Below are 20833 nucleotides of genomic sequence, written 5' to 3'. Positions count from 1 at the left end.
TTATGTGTACTCGTGTCATCTGCTTTCTGGACGTCGCTTGCTTTAACTTTGGGGCGTTGGGCTTGGTAGTGGTGGGATTCACCCTGTTTTCAGCGCAGTCTGTATCATTGGTGCTGACGCATTATGTACCCTGACCTGCGATCTCTGACTCTTCTCAGGACACGGAAGTGTATAAAGCCACCACCAAGGATGACCTCACCAAGTGGCAGAACTCGCTGCGCGCTCATGGTTCCACCGACTGGTTGATTGTGGTTGTGGAGAGCGAGTCCAAGAAAAAGAACAAATCCAACATCTTACCTCGAACGTCCATTGCCGACAGGATCCGCAGCGACTTCTGCAACAAGCAGAGCGACAGGTGAGGGTTTGGGGGCTTGTGACATCGGTCAGGCTGCCCCCCTGTAGCTGCAGCTTCAGGATCAGTATCTTCCCTTCTGCAGGTGCATGGTGGTCGTGGACCCCCTGAAGGACACGTCCCGCTCCCAGGAGTCTTGGTCTCTCTTTCTGTCAAAGCTGCGCACGCTGCTCCTTACTTCCTTCACCCGAAATCTTGGACATTTTGAAGACGAGATGAGAACCCTCCGAGAGAAGAGGACGGAGCCTGGGTGGAGCTTCTGTGACTACTTCATGGTGCAGGTCAGTGTGAGTTCTGCACTATCTCTCCTATTGTCTAGTTGTGTGGGGGAATTGTGATCTCTGTGGGAATCCCCAGAGACCCGCGGCCACCACACTAGCTGTTTTGTTTTGGCTAGAGCAGAGGTGATGACTGATTGTCACATCATGGTGCAGTTTGTTTGATGTCTGGCCCTTCATCGCAGTCTCTCACCCTCACAGCATTGTCTTTTGGTCTGATGTCTCGGTTGCAGGAGGAGTTGGCCTTTGTCTTTGAGATGCTGCAGCAGTTTGAGGACGCTCTAGTCCAGTATGACGAGTTAGATGCTCTCTTCTCCCAGTATGTGCTGAACTTTGGTGCTGGTGGTGAGTAGACGTAGAGCGACCCAAGCTCTGCCTGATCTTTATGTCTTCAGTTTGTGTGGTCCCTTTAGACCCTGGATATGCTCAATGTCACCACCGTCACTCTGCCTGCCCGGGCGTCCTGTACTGTGGGCAGTGTCAGCCATATCTTCCTCATTTCCTAATGAACCTGGCACTCACCCTAGTGATGTATCTTACCAGATGGGGCGAACTGGCTCAGTTCATTTTGTCAGCCGGTGCAGAGCTGGGACGGTCTTGCACTAAGGAAACCCATCGACATGGAGAAAAGAGACTTGATTCAGCAAAGTCGGGCCAACCTGCTGGAGCTGCGGAGTTACCTCTTCTCTCGCCAGTGCACCCTGCTCCTCTTCCTGCAGCGGCCCTGGGAGGTTGCAGGCCGGGCTCTGGAGCTCCTCCATAACTGTGTGCAAGAGCTGCAGCTGCTGGAGGTGAGTGGCGGTGCTTCCGCTCTGCACACAGACCATCATGATGGCTTACTTGATAACTACTCATATATTCCTTGTTTGACCCTGCAGGTGGCTGTTCCCCCGGGGGCTTTGGACTGTTGGGTGTTCCTGAGCTGTCTGGAAGTTTTGCAGAGGATCGAGGGCTGCTGTGAAAGGGCTCAGCTAGATGCCAATATCTCCCACACTGTGGGTCTATGGAGCTATGCCACTGAGAAGGTTGGTGTGAGGTGTGCACTCTGGAAAGGGTTTGGTGGAACGAAGATCTGACGTGGGGAGTGGTGGCAGAACGAGGGTCTGATGTGTGGAATGGCGACGAAGGGAGGGACTGATGTGGTGAGCTCTATTGGAGTGTGTCTGACATGGGGGGCTGTTATGAATGAGTCACGGGAGGAGGAAAAAACAAAAACACAAGCTAAATCCAGAAAACCGGAGAGGTTGGTAGCTAGCAGATTGCAGACCCCTGATCCTATACACCACAACTAACAGTAGCCGTGGGGGGTTCCTACGGAGCCCTAGACCCCTCGTCACAGCCGGAGAGCTAAATAAGCCTAAAGAAAGAAAGGGGAAATCTAAACTGCCCCAGAGCAGACCCCAAAGCAATAGACAGTCCCCAACATGTATTGTCGGTGAAAAACAGATGAAAACACAGACAGAAAGACAGGCTGAGCAAATGATGGGGTCCAACTAACTAGATAGGAAAGGACAGAAAAGATGCTGGCTGCAATCACCCAAAAAACCCTGCCAACACGTCTGATAGAAAAGTCCCTGAAGTCACTAGACTTCAAAATCACTATATCAGCACTCGGGTATATTCTGAAGACAGAGCAAAGAGATCAACTGATTAGAGACAAAAATGGAGTTCAGCCAGTTCCAACCAGGGCAGGCTGAACACAAACACTAAGTAAACAGACAAAATCTCATGGAAAAATAGCAGAGCAAAAACTTAGCTTTTACCGGTAGTAGACAGGTTACTAAACTTGATGCCAGAGCTCAGAGCAGAAAGGATCATCAGCAACCCTGTAGGGCGCGGCTGCCTTATATCCACTCAGAAATTCCGGATGTCCAATCACACTCCACCTGTTCAGATGACAGGTTCTTCCCATCCAGATCAATTTCACTACCTCCTTTCACCAGCAGAGGGAGTTCATCAGAGGTGAAGGAGAAAATGAACTCATAACAGGGGGCACTGAAGTGCTATTGTAGTTCCGCCTGTCACATGCAAGGTCCTGCTTCTCCTGACCACACCTTTGTGCTTTTAGCTACAGGCTCTGGGATCCCTCTGTGGTTTGGTGTCTGAGTCTGGCCCGTGCTCTGAGGACCTGCAAAGGACCGTGGATTTACTTGCTGGGTTAGGAACAGAGAGACCGGAAACTGGTATATATCTGGAGTGCCTGTGGCGTTTTTTTCCCCTCTGCTCTCTATTGTATTTACCTGATCTTTCTTCCGCAGAGAACACGGCACAAAGTCCCTACAAGAAGCTGCAGGAGGCTCTGTCCTCAGAGGAGGCCTTTGAGAAGCATTACCTGGTGAGGGAATGGGTGGTGATCCCTGACCTAGAACATCCCACCACAACTCATTAATTGGTTCACCCTCCATCTCACTGCAGGACCTGGCACACGCCACCATAGAAATGTACAGCAGCATTGGGAGGAGCCGATCTGCCAAACTGGTGGGGAAGAACCTGTCTGACTTCTATATGTAAGTAAAGAGCACATTCCTGCTCACCCCCCTTTCCGACCTGCTGAGCTCACCCCCCTTTCCGACCTGCTGAGCCCACGCCCCTCCCCGACCTGCTGAGCACACCTCCTACCCGACCTGCTGAGCCCACGCCCTTCCCCGACCTGCTGAGCCCACGCCCCTCCCCGACCTGCTGAGCCCACGCCCCTCCCCGACCTGCTGAGCCCACGCCCCTCCCCGACCTGCTGAGCCCACGCCCCTCCCCGACCTGCTGAGCCCACGCCCCTCCCCGACCTGCTGAGCCCACGCCCCTCCCCGACCTGCTGAGCCCACGCCCCTCCCCGACCTGCTGAGCCCACGCCCCTCCCCGACCTGCTGAGCCCACGCCCCTCCCCGACCTGCTGAGCCCACGCCCCTCCCCGACCTGCTGAGCCCACGCCCCTCCCCGACCTGCTGAGCCCACGCCCCTCCCCGACCTGCTGAGCCCACGCCCCTCCCCGACCTGCTGAGCCCACGCCCCTCCCCGACCTGCTGAGCCCACGCCCCTCCCCGACCTGCTGAGCCCACGCCCCTCCCCGACCTGCTGAGCCCACGCCCCTCCCCGACCTGCTGAGCCCACGCCCCTCCCCGACCTGCTGAGCTCACGCCCCTCCCCGACCTGCTGAGCCCACGCCCCTCCCCGACCTGCTGAGCCCACGCCCCTCCCCGACCTGCTGAGCCCACGCCCCTCTCTCTCGTCCCTCGCTCGTCCCTCGCTCGTCCCTCGCTCGTCCCTCGCTCGTCCCTCGCTCGTCCCTCGCTCGTCCCTCGCTCGTCCCTCGCTCGTCCCTCGCTCGTCCCTCCCTCGTCCCTCCCTCGTCCCTCCCTCGTCCCTCCCTCGTCCCTCCCTCGTCCCTTCCTCTTTCCTCGCTCCGCGCTCTCTCTTTCCTCGCTCCGCTTTCTCTTTCCTCGCTCCGCGCTCTCTCTCGCTCTTCCCTCGCTCCGCTCTCTCTCGCTCTTCCCTCGCTCCGCTCTCTCTCGCTCTTCCCTCGCTCCGCTCTCTCTCGCTCTTCCCTCGCTCCGCTCTCTCTCGCTCTTCCCTCGCTCCGCTCTCTCTCGCTCTTCCCTCGCTCCGCTCTCTCTCGCTCTTCCCTCGCTCCGCTCTCTCTCGCTCTTCCCTCGCTCCGCGCTCTCTCGCTCTTCCCTCGCTCCGCGCTCTCTCGCTCTTCCCTCGCTCCGTGCTCTCTCGCTCTTCCCTCGCTCCGCGCTCTCTCGCTCTTCCCTCGCTCCGCGCTCTCTCGCTCTTCCCTCGCTCCGCGCTCTCTCGCTCTTCCCTCGCTCCGCGCTCTCTCGCTCTTCCCTCGCTCCGCGCTCTCTCGCTCTTCCCTCGCTCCGCTCTCTCTCGCTCTTCCCTCGCTCCTCCCTCGCTCCTCTCTCTCGCTCTTCTCTCGCTCCTCTCTCTCTCGCTCTTCCCTCGCTCCGCTCTCTCTCGCTCTTCCCTCGCTCCGCTCTCTCTCGCTCTTCCCTCGCTCCGCTCTCTCTCGCTCTTCCCTCGCTCCGCGCTCTCTCGCTCTTCCCTCGCTCCGCTCTCTCTCGCTCTTCCCTCGCTCCTCCCTCGCTCCTCTCTCTCTCGCTCTTCCCTCGCTCCTCTCTCTCTCGCTCTTCCCTCGCTCCTCTCTCTCTCGCTCTTCCCTCGCTCCGCTCTCTCTCGCTCTTCCCTCGCTCCGCTCTCTCTCGCTCTTCCCTCGCTCCGCTCTCTCTCGCTCTTCCCTCGCTCCGCTCTCTCTCGCTCTTCCCTCGCTCCGCTCTCTCTCGCTCTTCCCTCGCTCCGCTCTCTCTCGCTCTTCCCTCGCTCCGCTCTCTCTCGCTCTTCCCTCGCTCCGCTCTCTCTCGCTCTTCCCTCGCTCCGCTCTCTCTCGCTCTTCCCTCGCTCCGCTCTCTCTCGCTCTTCCCTCGCTCCGCTCTCTCTCGCTCTTCCCTCTCTCCGCTCTCTCTCGCTCTTCGCTCTCTCTCGCTCTTCCCTCGCTCCGCTCTCTCTCGCTCTTCCCTCGCTCCGCTCTCTCTCGCTCTTCCCTCGCTCCGCTCTCTCTCGCTCTTCCCTCGCTCCGCTCTCTCTCGCTCTTCCCTCGCTCCGCTCTCTCTCGCTCTTCCCTCGCTCCGCTCTCTCTCGCTCTTCCCTCCCTTTTAGGGTTTCTGAATGTGGCATCTTGTGGGTTGTGATGTTTGGCTCTTCACTTTCTCTCCTCAGGAAGAAGTCTCTGCCGCAGAAGGCTGAGCCCTACCTACAAGGGGCGCTCCGCATGTACCAGGCTGAGGGTTGGGCCCTGCCCCTTACCCACACCCAGAAGCAGCTGGCAGAATGTCAGAAGCAGCTGGGGCAGACTGAGCTGTATCTTTTATGCTTTGGTTCATTTTCATTTCGTCCGCTTGTGGCCCAGCCACCCCCTCCCCCCCCATCCGCTTGAGGCCCACCCGCCCCCTCCCCCGTCCGCTCGTGGAACACCCGCCCCCCCCGATCCGCTCGTGGCCCGCCCCTCTGTCCGCTCGTAACACGCTCGTGGCCACCTCCGCTCTCCCCCCCCGTCTGCTTGTGGGCCGCTCGTGTCCCACCCGCCCCCCTGTCTGCTCGTTGACTACCCACCCACACCCCCCCTCTGTGGGAAGCCCGACCGTCCCCTGTCCACTCGTGGCCCCCGTCCGCTCGTGAACCGGCCCCCTTAACTCGTCTCCAGATACCTGAGGACTTGCAGTCTCCTGGCCACCGACCACAACCTTACCCAGGATGAGCGTGTGACATACGGGCAAGAGATACTCAGCCTCTCCTCACAGGGCCCCGATGATGGAGGTATGGAATGGTGGAGGGTGGGGTATGGTGGTGATGAGGGTACAGTGTGGTAGAGGAGGGTACAGTGAGTGTAAGTGGCAGCAGGAGGTCACATGGGGTCAGCAGTGGGATTTTGGCAGGTGGTAGCGGGTTCTTCTGCCTGGTCATGACTGTCCGTCTCCTCAGGTGACCCAATCAACCTCCCGTTTGGCTCGTTTGCTCAGCTGATGTCTCTCCGCTTCGATCCCCCCAATGCGGTTGTCCATGTCGGTGGGTCCTTGTCTATAGAGCTGACACTCCTCTGCTTGATGCCAGAGCCATTTCACCTGCAGCATCTCTCAGGATATTTCCATTACAGTCTGGAGAAGAACAGCTACCGCAAAACTGCAGAGTGGCTGACCCGCCACAAACCCGCAGGGGGCACTGTGCACTTTCCACCTGAGGCTGCACTGGGTGTCCGAGCCCCTCCAGCCGTTCTGGAGCTGTCAGAGATGCAGGAGAAGAGTCCGTCAGAGAGTGGCCTTGTCAGCACAGGCGTGATGTGCAGGAACGTACACATGTTGCTACGGCCGCAGGATCCTGGCTCATCCTCTCCCCTGGACAGACTCTCCGGCCTCAAACTGGATAACGGCGCCCACAACTTATGCTGCAACAATGTGGTCCTGCAGCCGGGACTCAACCATGTGACCTTCCACACCCAGGTACTGAGGGGCTTCTGGTGCGAGTGCGTCAGTGGACACCAGTGCAGGCCAGGCTGCCAAAAAGAAGCGTGTACACTAGGGTGACCGGATCTCATATGGGGGGGAAAAAATGTCAGAATCTTGTTCGTCTGGACCCCACAAAACGATTCCCCTTTCCAGATATTGAGAGAGCCAAAATTTGAGCTCGATCAAACGACGTTAACCCGTGCCGCTCGTCGCTCAAAGTTTGAAAAAATCCAAATTGAGGTATTTTAAGATTTAGGTATTTTGCATAGTCTGTTAGACTATAAAGAATGTGACAACAACATTGCAGAAATAGCCCTGACCAAATTTTCGAACCATTTGTGGTATTTGAATGCAGAGTTGGTGGGATTATCGTTTTTTGATCCCACCATTACAGACAATGAAAAGTTGTTAATGGCTAATAAATTGCTCAGTAGCACAGATGAACCATCAGAGCACGCTAGGGTTGTAAATCTAAAAGTTAGGAAAGAAAAATTAAAAGAGGTAGGAAGTAACCGACTTTAACGACCTTCTGACAAAAGATGAAGAACAAAAGCAATATGTCCTGCAAGTTGTAAGCAAATGCCGAGCATTATATTCTGACGTTTCAAAAACTACTTTAACAAAAGCTCTAGAATAGATTAGATAACTATGTAAAATTATCAGCTCATGTAGGTTAGCGTGCTCTGATGGTTCATCTGTGCTACTGAGCAATTTATTAGCCATTAACAACTTTTCATTGTCTGTAATGGTGGGATCAAAAAACGATAATCCCACCAACTCTGCATTCAAATACCACAAATGGTTCGAAAATTTGGTCAGGGCTATTTCTGCAATGTTGTTGTCACATTCTTTATAGTCTAACAGACTATGCAAAATACCTAAATCTTAAAATACCTCAATTTGGATTTTTTCAAACTTTGAGCGACGAGCGGCACGGGTTAACGTCGTTTGATCGAGCTCAAATTTTGGCTCTCTCAATATCTGGAAAGGGGAATCGTTTTGTGGGGTCCAGACGGACAAAATTCCGACATCGATTTTTTGCGGTCACCCTAGTGTACACCCCCTTACACCTGTCCTCCCTGTGCGTCCTTTATTCCCTCCCTCCACCGGCAGTTTTTCCCCATACGTCCTCTGTTCCCTCCCTCAGCCGGCGGCTGTTCCCCATACGTCCTCTGTTCCCTCCCTGTGCTGGCAGCCGTGCCTCATACGTCCTCTGTTCCCTCCTTGCGCTGGCGGCTGTGCCCCATATGTCTTCTGTTCCCTCCCTGTGCTGGTGGCCGTTCCCCATACGTCCTCTGTTCCCTCCCTGTGCTGGTGGCCGTTCCCCATACGTCCTCTGTTCCCTCCCTGTGCTGGTGGCCGTGCCCCATACGTCCTCTGTTCCCTCCCTGTGCTGGTGGCCGTTCCCCATACGTCCTCTGTTCCCTCCCTGTGCTCGTGGCCGTTCCCCATACGTCCTCTGTTCCCTCCCTCAGCCGGCGGCCGTTCCCCATACGTCCTCTGTTTCCTCCCTGTGCTCGTGGCCGTTCCCCATTCGTCCTCTGTTCCCTCCCTCTGCTGGTGGCCGTGCCCCATACGTCCTCTGTTTCCTCCCTGTGCTGGTGGCCGTTCCCCATACGTCCTCTGTTTCCTCCCTGTGCTGGTGGCCGTTCCCCATACGTCCTCTGTTTCCTCCCTGTGCTGGTGGCCGTTCCCCATGCGTCCTCTGTTCCCTCCCTGTGCTGATGGCCGTTCCCCATACGTCCTCTGTTCCCTCCCTGTGCTGGTGGCCGTTCCCCATACGTCCTCTGTTCCCTCCCTCTGCTGGCGGCCGTGCCCCATACGTCCTCTGTTTCCTCCCTGTGCTGGTGGCCGTTCCCCATACGTCCTCTGTTCCCTCCCTGTGCTGGTGGCCGTTCCCCATACGTCCTCTGTTCCCTCCCTGTGCTGGCGGCCGTGCCCCATACGTCCTCTGTTTCCTCCCTGTGCTGGTGGCCGTTCCCCATACGTCCTCTGTTCCCTCCCTGTGCTGGTGGCCGTTCCCCATACGTCCTCTGTTTCCTCCCTGTGCTGGTGGCCGTTCCCCATACGTCCTCTGTTCCCTCCCTCTCCTGGTGGCCATTCCCCATGCGTCCTCTGTTCCCTCCCTTTGCTGATGGCCGTTCCCCATACGTCCTCTGTTCCCTCCCTGTGCTGGTGGCCGTTCCCCATACGTCCTCTGTTCCCTCCCTCTGCTGGCGGCCGTGCCCCATACGTCCTCTGTTTCCTCCCTGTGCTGGTGGCCGTTCCCCATACGTCCTCTGTTCCCTCCCTGTGCTGGTGGCCGTTCCCCATACGTCCTCTGTTCCCTCCCTGTGCTGGCGGCCGTGCCCCATACGTCCTCTGTTTCCTCCCTGTGCTGGTGGCCGTTCCCCATACGTCCTCTGTTCCCTCCCTGTGCTGGTGGCCGTTCCCCATACGTCCTCTGTTTCCTCCCTGTGCTGGTGGCCGATCCCCATACGTCCTCTGTTCCCTCCCTCTCCTGGTGGCCATTCCCCATGCGTCCTCTGTTCCCTCCCTTTGCTGATGGCCGTTCCCCATACGTCCTCTCTTCCCTCCCTCTCCTGGTGGCCATTCCCCATGCGTCCTCTGTTCCCTCCCTTTGCTGATGGCCGTTCCCCATACGTCCTCTGTTCCCTCCCTGTGCTGGTGGCCGTGCCCCATACGTCCTCTGTTCCCTCCCTCAGCCGGTGGCCATTCCTCATACGTCCTCTGTTTCTCCTTCGCCTCATTGGGGGACACAAATACTGTGGGTGTATGCTTCTGCCGCTAGGAGGCTGACACTAAGTGAAAAAGAGGTTAGCTCCTCCTCCGTCGTATACACCCTCGCCCCTATTGCGGGCAGAAATCAGTTTTATGCTTAGTGTCTTTGAAGGCACACGTGTCTAGTTTTCTCCAGACTTCTTTTTCTTTTTTCCATGAAGATAAGACAGGGGCGACGGACCCTATTGAAAGGGGCCGATCTCCCCAAACCATCAACGGGCGAGCACGCGTTGAGTATCGCCTCCGCGTATCCTTTCTCGCACCGTGGGACATATCTGGGCTTTTTCCCCAGACTTCTATTTTTGTTTGTTATTTTATGAAGATAAGACAGGGACAACGCATCCTATTGAAAGGATCCGGTTTCCCCAAACGATCAACGGGCGAGCACGTGCGAGTGTCTCTCCACGTATCCTCTCCCGCGACGTGGGACACGATGCCGGACTTAGCCCTGTCCACCCCTAGGTATTGAAACCATGGGCTTGTACAGAGGCACAAGACTAGTCTGTGCGGCCCCCACTGCTCCACCAACACTAGACGGCGGTGCTGCAAGGCGGCGGACGGTCCCTCTCCTCACCCCCTGAAGGGGTTAGACTGAGCTAGGGTGCCTGCACCGTCCAGAAATTAACCCTGTCCCCTCTACCTGGTGTGCTAGATCCGGAGTCAGGTAAGGAGGGCTGGGGAGGGCCCTGCGGCAGCGCTCCAGGGAATCCACTGAAGCTCCAGGCATCTTAGGAAGTGTAAGGCATTCCTCCTTCCCTCTCCTGCCTCTTTCCGCCAGGCGTGGACGCCGGGTTCCGGCTGCAGGGATCATCAGCGCGACCCCTCCCCCCGCTGCGGGCGGGCATGCAAAATTTAGCCCGCGGCTTCGGTCGTGACTAGGCTGCGGGCGGAAGTCCCGCCCCCGGTGTGGCGTCTTTTCGCGGCGGGCGGGCATGCAAAATTTAGCCCGCGGCTTCGGTGTGACTAGGCCGCGGGCGGAAGTACCGCCCCTGGTGTGACGTCCTTTCCGGCGCCGCCCCCCGGGCTAGGGCAGACGCCGAACAAATTGAGCCCAGCACAGAGGCAGCGGACGTGGGGACACAGGACGGGGTAAGTGTGACCCCGACCCTAGAGAAGCGCTATGGGCGTTTAGAGGTCCCGTCCCCTCAACCGTCATTTAAATTAGGGCACACGTTTATGCCGCATGCATTTCTTCTGGAGTTAGGTTTCCACGACCACAGAGCCAAAATTATGCGAAGCCTGTGACTCCAAACGCGCCCAAGAGCCCTCCCCTGCGACCGCGACCGAGGTCCCGGACCCCCCCCCCCCCGGAGTGGGCTATCTCTATCACAGTCCATGACATCGCTGACGAGGGCAGTCGAGTTCCTTCGGACCCCAGATAGGGGCAGGGACAGTGGCTCGCCGGCCTTAGAGGGAACCTCCACCTCACAAGAGCCTTTGGCCTGCAGGGGCCGCTCTCATACCAGGCAGACCCGGGGGAAAAGAGCCCACTCGGTGTCGCCCAGTCCATCTGATGCTTCGGCATCCGCAAGTTCTGCTTCTCGCTTCCCGTCACCAGTGGTTGATAGCGAGCAGACCTCAGATTGCTACTCTGACGAGCCCCTTGACCTGGACACTCCAGGATCACGTGAAACAGTGGACAGCTTCATAGAAGCCGTCGATCAGACTCTGGGGATTGAAGATGGTCCTGCAGCGGCTACTGGGCATAAAGTGGCATTTAAGCGAGTGAAGCGCCCACACAGAATTTTTTTCTTCTCACCCGGAGTCTGAAGACATAGTGCAGCGGCACAGAGAACGTCCAGACAGGCGTTTTTTTTAGGTAAAAAGGCACTCAAAACAGGGTATCCGTTCTGGATCTCCGTAAGAAATGGATGGAATCCCCGATGGTGGATCCTCCGGTTTCGCGCCTAGCCACTAAGACCCTGCTATTCGTCCTTAGTGTATCCTCGATTAAGGATCTCACAAATCGCCTTATAGAGAACCTAGCTCGCTCAGTATATGAGGCGTCGGGGTCAGCACTCGCTTCCTCATTCGCATCAACTTGGGTGGCCAAGGCCATGATATCATAGTCAGAAACATTAAACAAGGTCGCGCAGGAGCAGGATCTACCTGCAGAGATTTCGGAGGTTGCAGGTTAGATGGCGATGACCGGAGACTATGTAATCGATGTGTCTTTGGATGCGGACAATTGCTCGGCACTTGCTGCCGCTAATGCAATTTCTATCAGAAGAGCCCTATGGTTAAGGACATGGTGAGCCGACTCTACTTCTAAGAAGTCTTTGACTTCCCTGCCTTATCAGTGTGGCCATCTATTTGGGGAGAAGTTGAATCAACTTATCTCCAACTCCACAGGAGCAAAGAGCGGGTTTCTCCTTCAACAAAGGGTCAAAATGTTTTTTTGTCACACGTTTTCAGGCATGTTTTCGGGCCTTTCGCAACCCCGGGTGGACTATAGCGGCCAATGCTGCCACCTCAGACCGCCCCAGCCTGGATAGGGGCGGCAGGTCTCATATAGAGCCAACCCATTGGGGAGGTTGCCTACTCAGCGGCTCAGATCGAGGGGATCCAGATCCCAAAGATCGTTGGCCAAATGACTCGAGGCCTTTACCGGACGACACAGGCAAGGTGGTCGGCCGCCTACTCTGGTTTCACCACATCTGGGTCATTGTCGCTCACGACGCATGGGTAAAGAAATTGGTGGCCTCAATTTACAAAATAGATTTTGTGTGATACCCTCCAAGATGTTTTTTTTTTTTTCTTTTCCAGCTTCCTAGGGTGGATACCCAGGCAAGTGCTCTATTAGGAGCCATCAAGTCGCTCCTGCACAACGGAGTCATTGTTCCAGTGCCGGAACATGGAAGAGCTCAGGGTTCTATCCCAACCTTTTTGCGGTCCCCAAAAAGGACGGGTCTGTCAGGCCTGTTTTGGACATGAAGCTTCTGAACAAATTCAGCAGGATCAGACATTTCCGGATGGAGTCTCTCCGTTCTGTCATATCGGCCATGGAGCAGTGAGAATACTTGGCCTCAATAGACAGCCAGGACTCATTTCTCCATATTTCCATGTTTCCTCCTGATCAGAGGTTTCTACGCTTCACCATCAGCGTTCAACATTTTCAGTTCGTAGCGCTACCCTTCGGGCTAGCCACGGCTCCCAGAGTGTTCACAAAGGTTATGGCAATTGTCATGGCCACACTGCATTCTCGAGGCATGGTCGTCTTGCCTTAACTGGACAACCTCTTGGTCAAGGGCCCGTCAATACGGGCATGCGAGGAAGGTGTCCGCATCACGCTAGATACTCTTGCCTGCCTAGATGGTTGGTCAATACGAAGAAGCCATCCCTTGTGCTAGTTCAAAGGAGTTCCTTCCTAGGAATGATCTTCGACACTTGCCGAGGGTTGGTAATTCTTCCTCAGGAAAAGGCGCTAGTCTCCGGCAGGGAGTCCGGACACTACGCCAACCAGTCCCTCATACCATCCGATCCGGGATGAGGATCCTAGGGAAAATGGTGGCAGCAATGGAAGCGATACCTTTTCGCCCAGTTCCATCTTCGCCCCCTGCAGCACGCCTAGTGTCAGCCTGGGACAAGAATCCTTTCACGCTCGATCGGCAGTACCAACAGTCATCTCAGGTCAGGCAGTCGCTCGGATGTGGATTACCAGTTCCTCTCTGGCCTAGGGGAAACCTTTCCCCCCAGGTCATGGGCTGAGAATGACAATCGACGCCAGTCTCCTCGGATGGGGAGCGGTGTTTCACCACCAAACAACCTAGGAACGGTGGTCGCCACAGGAGGCACGTCGCCCAATCAACTTTTTGGAGAGACGAGCAATTCGGCTGGCTCTGCAGGAGTTTCATCACTTTCTAGCAGGCCGCCCCGTCCGGATTCAATCGGACAACGCCACGGTGGTGGCTTGCATAATTCGTCAGGGGGGCACTCGCAGCAGAGCAACCATGCACGAGGTGGGGCACGATTTTCAGTGGGCCGAAGCAGATCAATCAGTGATTTCGGCTGTCCACATCCCGGGCGTGGAAAATTGGGCGGCAGACTTCCTCAGCCGGCAGGGTCTTGCATCCGGAGAGTGGTCTCTACATCCCGAAGTTCTTCAGCAGAGTTGTCAACTGTGGGGAGCTCCGGATGTGGACCTGATGGCTTCCAGAGTGAATTCCAAGGTGCCCACATATGTCGCTCGGGCCAGGGGCCCGCAGGCATTCGCGGTGGACGCGTTGGTTCTGCCATGGAACCAGTTTCGTCTCCCATATCTATTTCCTCCACTACCACTACTCCCGAGAGTCAGCAAAAGGATCAAAACGGAAGGGGGGCCGGCGATTCTGCTGGCCCCGTCGAGCGTGGTACGCATATCTGATGCAGCTGCTCGCCGACGTGCCTGGGCGCCTGCTAGAGCGCCCAGTTCTACCGTCTCAAGGGCTGATTTGCCACCCGAACTCAGGGACTCTGTGTATGATGGCATGGCCATTGAATCTTGGGTTCTAACCCAGGCAGGGTTCGGGAGCGAGGTGGTCGCTACAATGATTAGCGCCCGAAGGCCTGCTTCAGCATGAATTTACCACCACACCTGGAAGGTGTTCTGTGCTTGAGGTCGAGGCCGCGGTGTTTCTCCGCTGAGATTCTCGATCCCCAACATCTTGGCTTTTCTCCAGTCGGGCTTAGACTCGGGCTTTGCCCCAAGTTCCCGCAGGAGACAAATGTCGGCCTTATCCGTCCTGTTCCAGTGCAGAATTACTACCAATTTGCAGGTGAAGACTTTTCATCCAGAGAGTCTCCCACTGGATACCTCCCTATAAGGCGCCTATGGACGCATGGGTCCTTAACATTGTCCTAGGTGTTCTGCAGGAAGCTCCATTTTGAACCGCTTCAGGATATCTCTTTGAGGTACCTTTCCTGGAAAGTTGTTCCCCTAGTGGCCATCACTTCTATCAGGCGGGTTTCAGAGCTGGCGGCTCTATACTGCCGAGCTCCGTTCCTCACTTTCCATAAGGATGAGGTGGTCCTCAGACCAGCCCCTCCTGTTCTGCTGAAAGTCGTGTCCTCATTTCACATTAATGAAGATGTTGTTTTGCCTTCATTTTGTCCAGCACCGGTGCACCGTGTGGAAAAGGCTCTTCACACGTTAGACCTGGTAAGGGCCCTCCGGAGGTACGTGTCGCGGACGGCACCCTTTCGTCGACTGACACGCGGTTCGTGCTCCCTGAAGAGCGCAGGTAGGGACTCGCTGCCTTAAAGTCGACAATAGCCAGATGGATTCGTTTGACTATTCAGGAGCCCTACCGCATTAGGCTAGTTTCACACTAGTGTTTTGGAGCGCAGCGACGGCCTGCGCATGGCCGCCGCAAAGCCCCGCCCCTGCCGGTAGCTCCGCCCACCGGCGCATGACGCTGCATGCGCCCTGCGTCCCCTATCTTTATCACAGGGGGCGCAGGCCGTGCGCAGTATGCGTTTGGCGGCGCATGCACCTTTTTGACGGTACGCCGACGCAACCAAAATGCAGCAGGTTGCGTTTGGCGCAGGTCGGCGCACCGTCAAAAGGACGCATGCGCCGCCAAACGCATACTGCGCACGGCCTGCGCCCCCTGTGATAAAGATAGGGGACGCAGGGCGCATGCAGAGTCATGCGCCGGTGGGCGGAGCTACCGGCGGGGCAGCGGCAGGGGTGGGGCTTAGCGGCGGCCGTGCGCAGGCCGTCGCTGCGCTCCAAAACGCTAGTGTGAAACTAGCCTTAGAGGCACGTTGATTCCAGCAGGGATCAGAGCGCACTCTACCCGGGCAGTGGGCGCCTCTTGGGCTCTTCGGTACCAGGCTTCGATGGAACAGGTTTGCAAGGCAGCAAGCTGGTCCAGCCTGCACACATTTGCCAAACATTATAATATCCATTCTCAGGCCTCGGTGGATGCAAGCCTGGGTAGAAGAATTCTCCAAGCAATGGTGGCACAACTTTAAACAAGAGATGCATGTAGCTTGGATCGGTGAGTCAATCTCCCACCCAGGGACTGCTTTAGGATGTCCCACAGTATCTGTGTCCCCCAATGAGACGAAGGAGAAACATGGATTTTTGTGAGTACTCACCGTAAAATCCTTTTCTCCGAGACGCTCATTGGGGGACACAGGACCCACCCTATTAGCCAGTTGTCTCTTGTTTTGTTTAAATTTATATGCATTTACTAATTTGATATAAGGGTGGTGTTTTGGATATGTTGTACCTGTATTAAGGCTGATTTTGTTGTCCTCCTACTGCTTTGGCACCAAACTGATTTCCGCCCGCAATAGGGGCGAGGGTGTATACGACGGAGGAGGAGCTAACCTCTTTTTTTCACTTAGTGTCAGCCTCCTAGCGGCAGAAGCATACACCCACAGTATCTGTGTCCCCCAATGAGCGTCTCGGAGAAAATGATTTTACGGTGAGTACTCACAAAAATCCATGTTTCCTCCCTGTGCTGGTGGCTGTTCCCATACGTCCTCTGTTCCCTCCCTCTCCTGGTGGCCGTTCCCCATGCGTCCTCTGTCCCCTCCCTTTGCTGATGGCCGTTCCCCATACGTCCTCTGTTCCCTCCCTGTCCTGGTGGCCGTTCCCCATACGTCCTCTGTTCCCTCCCTCTGCTGGTGGTCGTTCCCCATACGTCCTCTGTTCCCTCCCTGTGCTGATGGCCATTCCCCATACGTCCTCTGTTCCCTCCCTGTGCTGATGGCCCTGCTCCGTACATCCTCAGTTGCCTCCCTCAGCTGGTGGTCATGCCTCGTACATTCCTCTGTTCCCTCTCTCCGGTGGCAGCACTGTCCCGCACTTCTTTTGTTTTCTCATTCAGCGGTGCCCATCTCTCGGGGTCCTCACTCCATGTTTCTCCATGTTTTAGGCTCAGGAGCCAGGCACCTACACCCTGCGCCAGCTGGCGGCGTCCTTTGGAGCAGTGCGGCTGCTGCTCTCCCATGTGTACCCCATAGTACAGTATGATGTTTACTCCCAGGAGCCGCAGCTGAAGGTGGAGCCACTGAGTGGTGAGTTGGATGGCAGCAGTCCCCAAGCCTTGTTCAGGAGCAGCACTCCCACCATTCTCCTTTGTCTCACAGATTGCCTTCTTGCTGGAGTCCCTCAGAAGTTAAAGTTTACGGTAATGACTGGACATTATCAGGTGAAACGTGGAGACGCCCTGCAGCTGAGTAATGCCGACACTATGCCGATCACCCCAGGACTGGGCACCACCGCCTCCATCTACCAGAACAGCCATGGTGAGTGCAGCCGCTTCCTCACATGTACGTAGCCTAGTGATGTGCTCTGATACTGGAGCAGATGGTAACCCCGCTGTCCTCCCCGCCGCCGTCTCCCAGTAACAGTTCCTGGCAGCTGCTGTCTCATTTACAGGTGAAGTGTCGGTTGGTGCCCTCAGTGTACAGAGTTCTGATAAAGTGACCAGCATCTCCCTTCCTCTGGCCCGTCCATACCACGTCATGGAGTTTGAGCTCGATGTGGTCTGTCTCCTCCCCGAGGCCGGACGTCTAATGAATGGAGAAGTTCCGCGCAAAGGGAAAGACCCTCACCACTCCCCCAGTGGCGGGATCCTTGAGCAACGGGTGCGGAGTGTTCTTTGGAGCAATGGCTTTGTGTGCTCATGCGGAAACATTCGTCCTCCTGATGGATGAATAAGCAGAGGCGTCCTCTGGGGGCGGACGGGAGGATTATCAGAGGCGTCCTCTGGAGGCGGACGGGAGAATTATCAGAGGCGTCCTCTAGGGGCGGCGGGAGGATTATCAGTGGCATCCTCTGGGGGCGGACGGGAGGATTATCAGCGTCCTCCTCTGGGGGAGGATTATCGGAGGCGTCCTCCTCTGGGGGAGGATTATCGGAGGCGTCCTCCTCTGGGGGAGGGTTATCGGAGGCGTCCTCCTCTGGGGGAGGATTATCGGAGGCGTCCTCCTCTGGGGGAGGATTATCGGAGGCGTCCTCCTCTGGGGGAGGATTATCGGAGGCGTCCTCCTCTGGGGGAGGATTATCGGAGGCGTCCTCCTCTGGGGGAGGATTATCGGAGGCGTCCTCCTCTGGGGGAGGATTATCGGAGGCGTCCTCCTCTGGGGGAGGATTATCGGAGGCGTCCTCTGGGGGAGGATTATCGGAGGCGTCCTCCTCTGGGGGAGGATTATCGGAGGCGTCCTCCTCTGGGGGAGGATTATCGGAGGCGTCCTCCTCTGGGGGAGGATTATCGGAGGCGTCCTCCTCCGGGGGAGGATTATCGGAGGCGTCCTCCTCTGGGGGAGGATTATCGGAGGCGTCCTCCTCTGGGGGAGGATTATCGGAGGCGTCCTCCTCTGGGGGAGGATTATCGGAGGCGTCCTCCTCTGGGGGAGGATTATCGGAGGCGTCCTCCTCTGGGGGAGGATTATCGGAGGCGTCCTCCTCTGGGGGAGGATTATCGGAGGCGTCCTCCTCTGGGGGAGGATTATCGGAGGCGTCCTCCTCTGGGGGAGGATTATCGGAGGCGTCCTCTTTTGTGGGAGGATTATCGGAGGCGTCCTCTTTTGTGGGAGGAGGGAGGATTATCGGAGGCGTCCTCCTCTTGTGGGAGGAGGGGAGGATTATCGGAGGCGTCCTCTTTTGTGGGAGGAGGGGAGGATTATCGGAGGCGTCCTCTTTTGTGGGAGGAAGGGAGGATTATCGGAGGCGTCCTCTTTTGTGGGAGGAAGGGAGGATTATCGGAGGCGTCCTCTTTTGTGGGAGGAAGGGAGGATTATCGGAGGCGTCCTCTTTTGTGGGAGGAAGGGAGATTATCGGAGGCGTCCTCTTTTGTGGGAGGAAGGGAGGATTATCGGAGGCGTCCTCTTTTGTGGGAGGAAGGGAGGATTATCGGAGGCGTCCTCTTTTGTGGGAGGAGGGAGGATTATCGGAGGCGTCCTCTTTTGTGGGAGGAAGGGAGGATTATCGGAGGCGTCCTCTTTTGTGGGAGGAGGGGAGGATTATCGGAGGCGTCCTCTTTTGTGGGAGGAGGGGAGGATTATCGGAGGCGTCCTCTTTTGTGGGAGGAGGGGAGGATTATCGGAGGCGTCCTCTTTTGTGGGAGGAGGGGAGGATTATCGGAGGCGTCCTCTTTTGTGGGAGGAAGGGGAGGATTATCGGAGGCGTCCTCTTTTGTGGGAGGATGGGGGATTATCGGAGGCGTCCTCTTTTGGTTCTTGGGAGAGGATTATCGGAGGCGTCCTCTTTTGTGGGAGGGAGGGAGGATTATCGGAGGCGTCCTCTTTTGGGGAGGGTGGGGGAGGAAAAGGAGGAAGGGAGGATTATCGGAGGCGTCCTCTTTTGTGGGAGGAAGGGAGGATTATCGGAGGCGTCCTCTTTTGTGGGAGGAAGGGAGGATTATCGGAGGCGTCCTCTTTTGTGGGAGGAAGGGAGGATTATCGGAGGCGTCCTCTTTTGTGGGAGGAAGGGAGGATTATCGGAGGCGTCCTCTTTTGTGGGAGGAAGGGAGGATTATCGGAGGCGTCCTCTTTTGTGGGAGGAAGGGAGGATTATCGGAGGCGTCCTCTTTTGTGGGAGGAAGGGAGGATTATCGGAGGCGTCCTCTTTTGTGGGAGGAAGGGAGGATTATCGGAGGCGTCCTCTTTTGTGGGAGGAAGGGAGGATTATCGGAGGCGTCCTCTTTTGTGGGAGGAAGGGAGGATTATCGGAGGCGTCCTCTTTTGTGGGAGGAAGGGAGGATTATCGGAGGCGTCCTCTTTTGTGGGAGGAAGGGAGGATTATCGGAGGCGTCCTCTTTTGTGGGAGGAAGGGAGGATTATCGGAGGCGTCCTCCTCTGGGAGAGGATAAGCGGAGGCATTCTCCTTTGGGGGAAGGGGGAGGATAATTGGAGGAATTCTGTGGGGGAGGGAGGGGGAGGAAAATTGGAGGAATTCTCATGTGGGGGAGGGAGGGGGAGGAAAATTGGAGGAATTCTCATGTGGGGAGGAGGGAGGATAAGCGGAGGCATTCTCCTGTGGGGGAGGGAGGGGGAGGATAAGCGGAGGCATTCTCCTGTGGGGGAGGATAAGTGAAGGCATTCTGTGGGGGAGGGGGGAGGATAAGTGGAGGCATTCTCCTGTAGGGAAGGATAAGCGGCGGCATTCTCTTGTGGGGAGGAGGGAGGATAAGCGGAGGCATTCTGTGAGGGAAGGGGGAGGGTAAGTAAAGGAATTCTCCTGTGGGGGAGGGAGGGGGAGGAAAATTGGAGGAATTCTCCTGTGGGGAGGAGGGAGGATAAGCGGAGGCATTCTCCTGTGGGGGAGGGAGGGGGAGGATAAGCGGAGGCATTCTCCTGTGGGGGAGGATAAGTGAAGGCATTCTGTGGGGGAGGAGGGAGGATAAGCGGACATCCTCCTGTGGGGGAGTGAGGGGGAGGATAAGCGGAGGCATCCTCCTGTCGGGGAAGGGGGAGGATAAGCAGAGGCATCCTGTGGAGGGAGGATAAGCGGAGGCATCCTCCTGTGGTGGAGGGAGGGGGAGGATAAGCGGAGGTATCCTGTTGGGGAAGGGGGAGGATAAGCGGAGGCATCCTGTTGGGGAGGGGGGATGATAAGCGGAGTCATCCTCCTGTTGGGGAAGGGGGAGGATCAGCTGAGGCATTCTGTGGGGGAGGGGGGACGATAAGCGAAGTCATCCTCCTGTTGGGGAAGGGGGCGGATCAGCGGAGGCATCCTCCTGTGGGGAAGGGGGGACGATAAGTGGAGGCATTCTCCTGTGGGGGAAGGGGAAGGATTAGCGGAGGCTTCCTCCTGTGGGGGAGGGGGGAGGATAAGCAGAGGCATTCTACTGTTGGGGAGGGATGGGGAGGATAAGCGGAGGCATTCTCCTGTGGGGTAAGGGGAAGGATTAGCGGAGGCATCCTCTTGTGGGGGAGGGGGGGTATAAGCGGAAGCATCCTCCTGTGGGGGTAGGGGAAGGCTTAGCAGAGGCAGGAGCGCCTTTCAGGGGAAAGTGGGGAAACTTGCTGTTTACTATTGCTCATCTTTCCTTAGGTTTCGGTGGACTGTCCATGGTCAATATATTCCACGATCATCAGCCTGACGTTCCACCTTCCACTGAAAGCTCAGCACACGCTGCTGTCATCAGGCACAAGGTGACGTCTCCTCTGTGTGTCGTTATACGAGGGAGGTGACTGCTCCACTGTGTGTCGTTATACGGGGGAGGTGACTGCTCCTCTGTGTGTTATAGGGGGGGAAGGTGACAGCTCCTCTGTGTGTCCTTATACAGGGGGAGGTGACTGCTCCTCTGTGTGTCGTTATACGGGGGAGTTGACTGTTCCTCTGTGTGTCCTTATACAGGGGGAGGTGACTGCTCCTCTGTGTGTCGTTATACGGGGGAGTTGACTGTTCCTCTGTGTGTCGTTATACGGGGGGAGGTGACGGCTCCTCTGTGTCGTTATACGGGGGGAGGTGACGGCCCCTCTGTGTG

General features: G+C 56.8%; 1 protein-coding gene across 3 annotated transcripts in view; it reads left to right on the top strand.

Moving 5' to 3' along the window:
* Positions 1 to 158: 158 nt before the first annotated feature.
* Positions 159 to 20833, top strand: part of LOC141053911 (trafficking protein particle complex subunit 10-like) — a 41302-nt gene continuing 20627 nt past the window's right edge. For all 3 annotated transcript variants that reach the window (XM_073551081.1, XM_073551080.1, XM_073551082.1), the window contains exons 1-15: positions 159 to 355; positions 438 to 633; positions 864 to 975; positions 1174 to 1421; positions 1509 to 1655; positions 2699 to 2813; positions 2889 to 2965; positions 3046 to 3137; positions 5344 to 5484; positions 5828 to 5940; positions 6106 to 6620; positions 16274 to 16415; positions 16488 to 16646; positions 16780 to 16988; positions 20398 to 20498. In XM_073551081.1, the coding sequence (XP_073407182.1) occupies positions 442 to 633; positions 864 to 975; positions 1174 to 1421; positions 1509 to 1655; positions 2699 to 2813; positions 2889 to 2965; positions 3046 to 3137; positions 5344 to 5484; positions 5828 to 5940; positions 6106 to 6620; positions 16274 to 16415; positions 16488 to 16646; positions 16780 to 16988; positions 20398 to 20498 (2363 nt within the window). In that variant the 5' untranslated portion in view covers positions 159 to 355; positions 438 to 441. The remainder of the gene's footprint in view (positions 356 to 437; positions 634 to 863; positions 976 to 1173; positions 1422 to 1508; positions 1656 to 2698; positions 2814 to 2888; positions 2966 to 3045; positions 3138 to 5343; positions 5485 to 5827; positions 5941 to 6105; positions 6621 to 16273; positions 16416 to 16487; positions 16647 to 16779; positions 16989 to 20397; positions 20499 to 20833) is intronic.

The sequence above is a fragment of the Dendrobates tinctorius genome, unplaced genomic scaffold (genome assembly GCF_039654945.1).
Source record: "Dendrobates tinctorius isolate UK_male_01 unplaced genomic scaffold, ASM3965494v1 ptg000172l, whole genome shotgun sequence".
NCBI classification, from domain to species: domain Eukaryota; kingdom Metazoa; phylum Chordata; class Amphibia; order Anura; family Dendrobatidae; genus Dendrobates; species Dendrobates tinctorius.
Note: the sequence above shows the minus strand (reverse complement) of the source record. Positions and strands in the feature narration are given on the sequence as shown.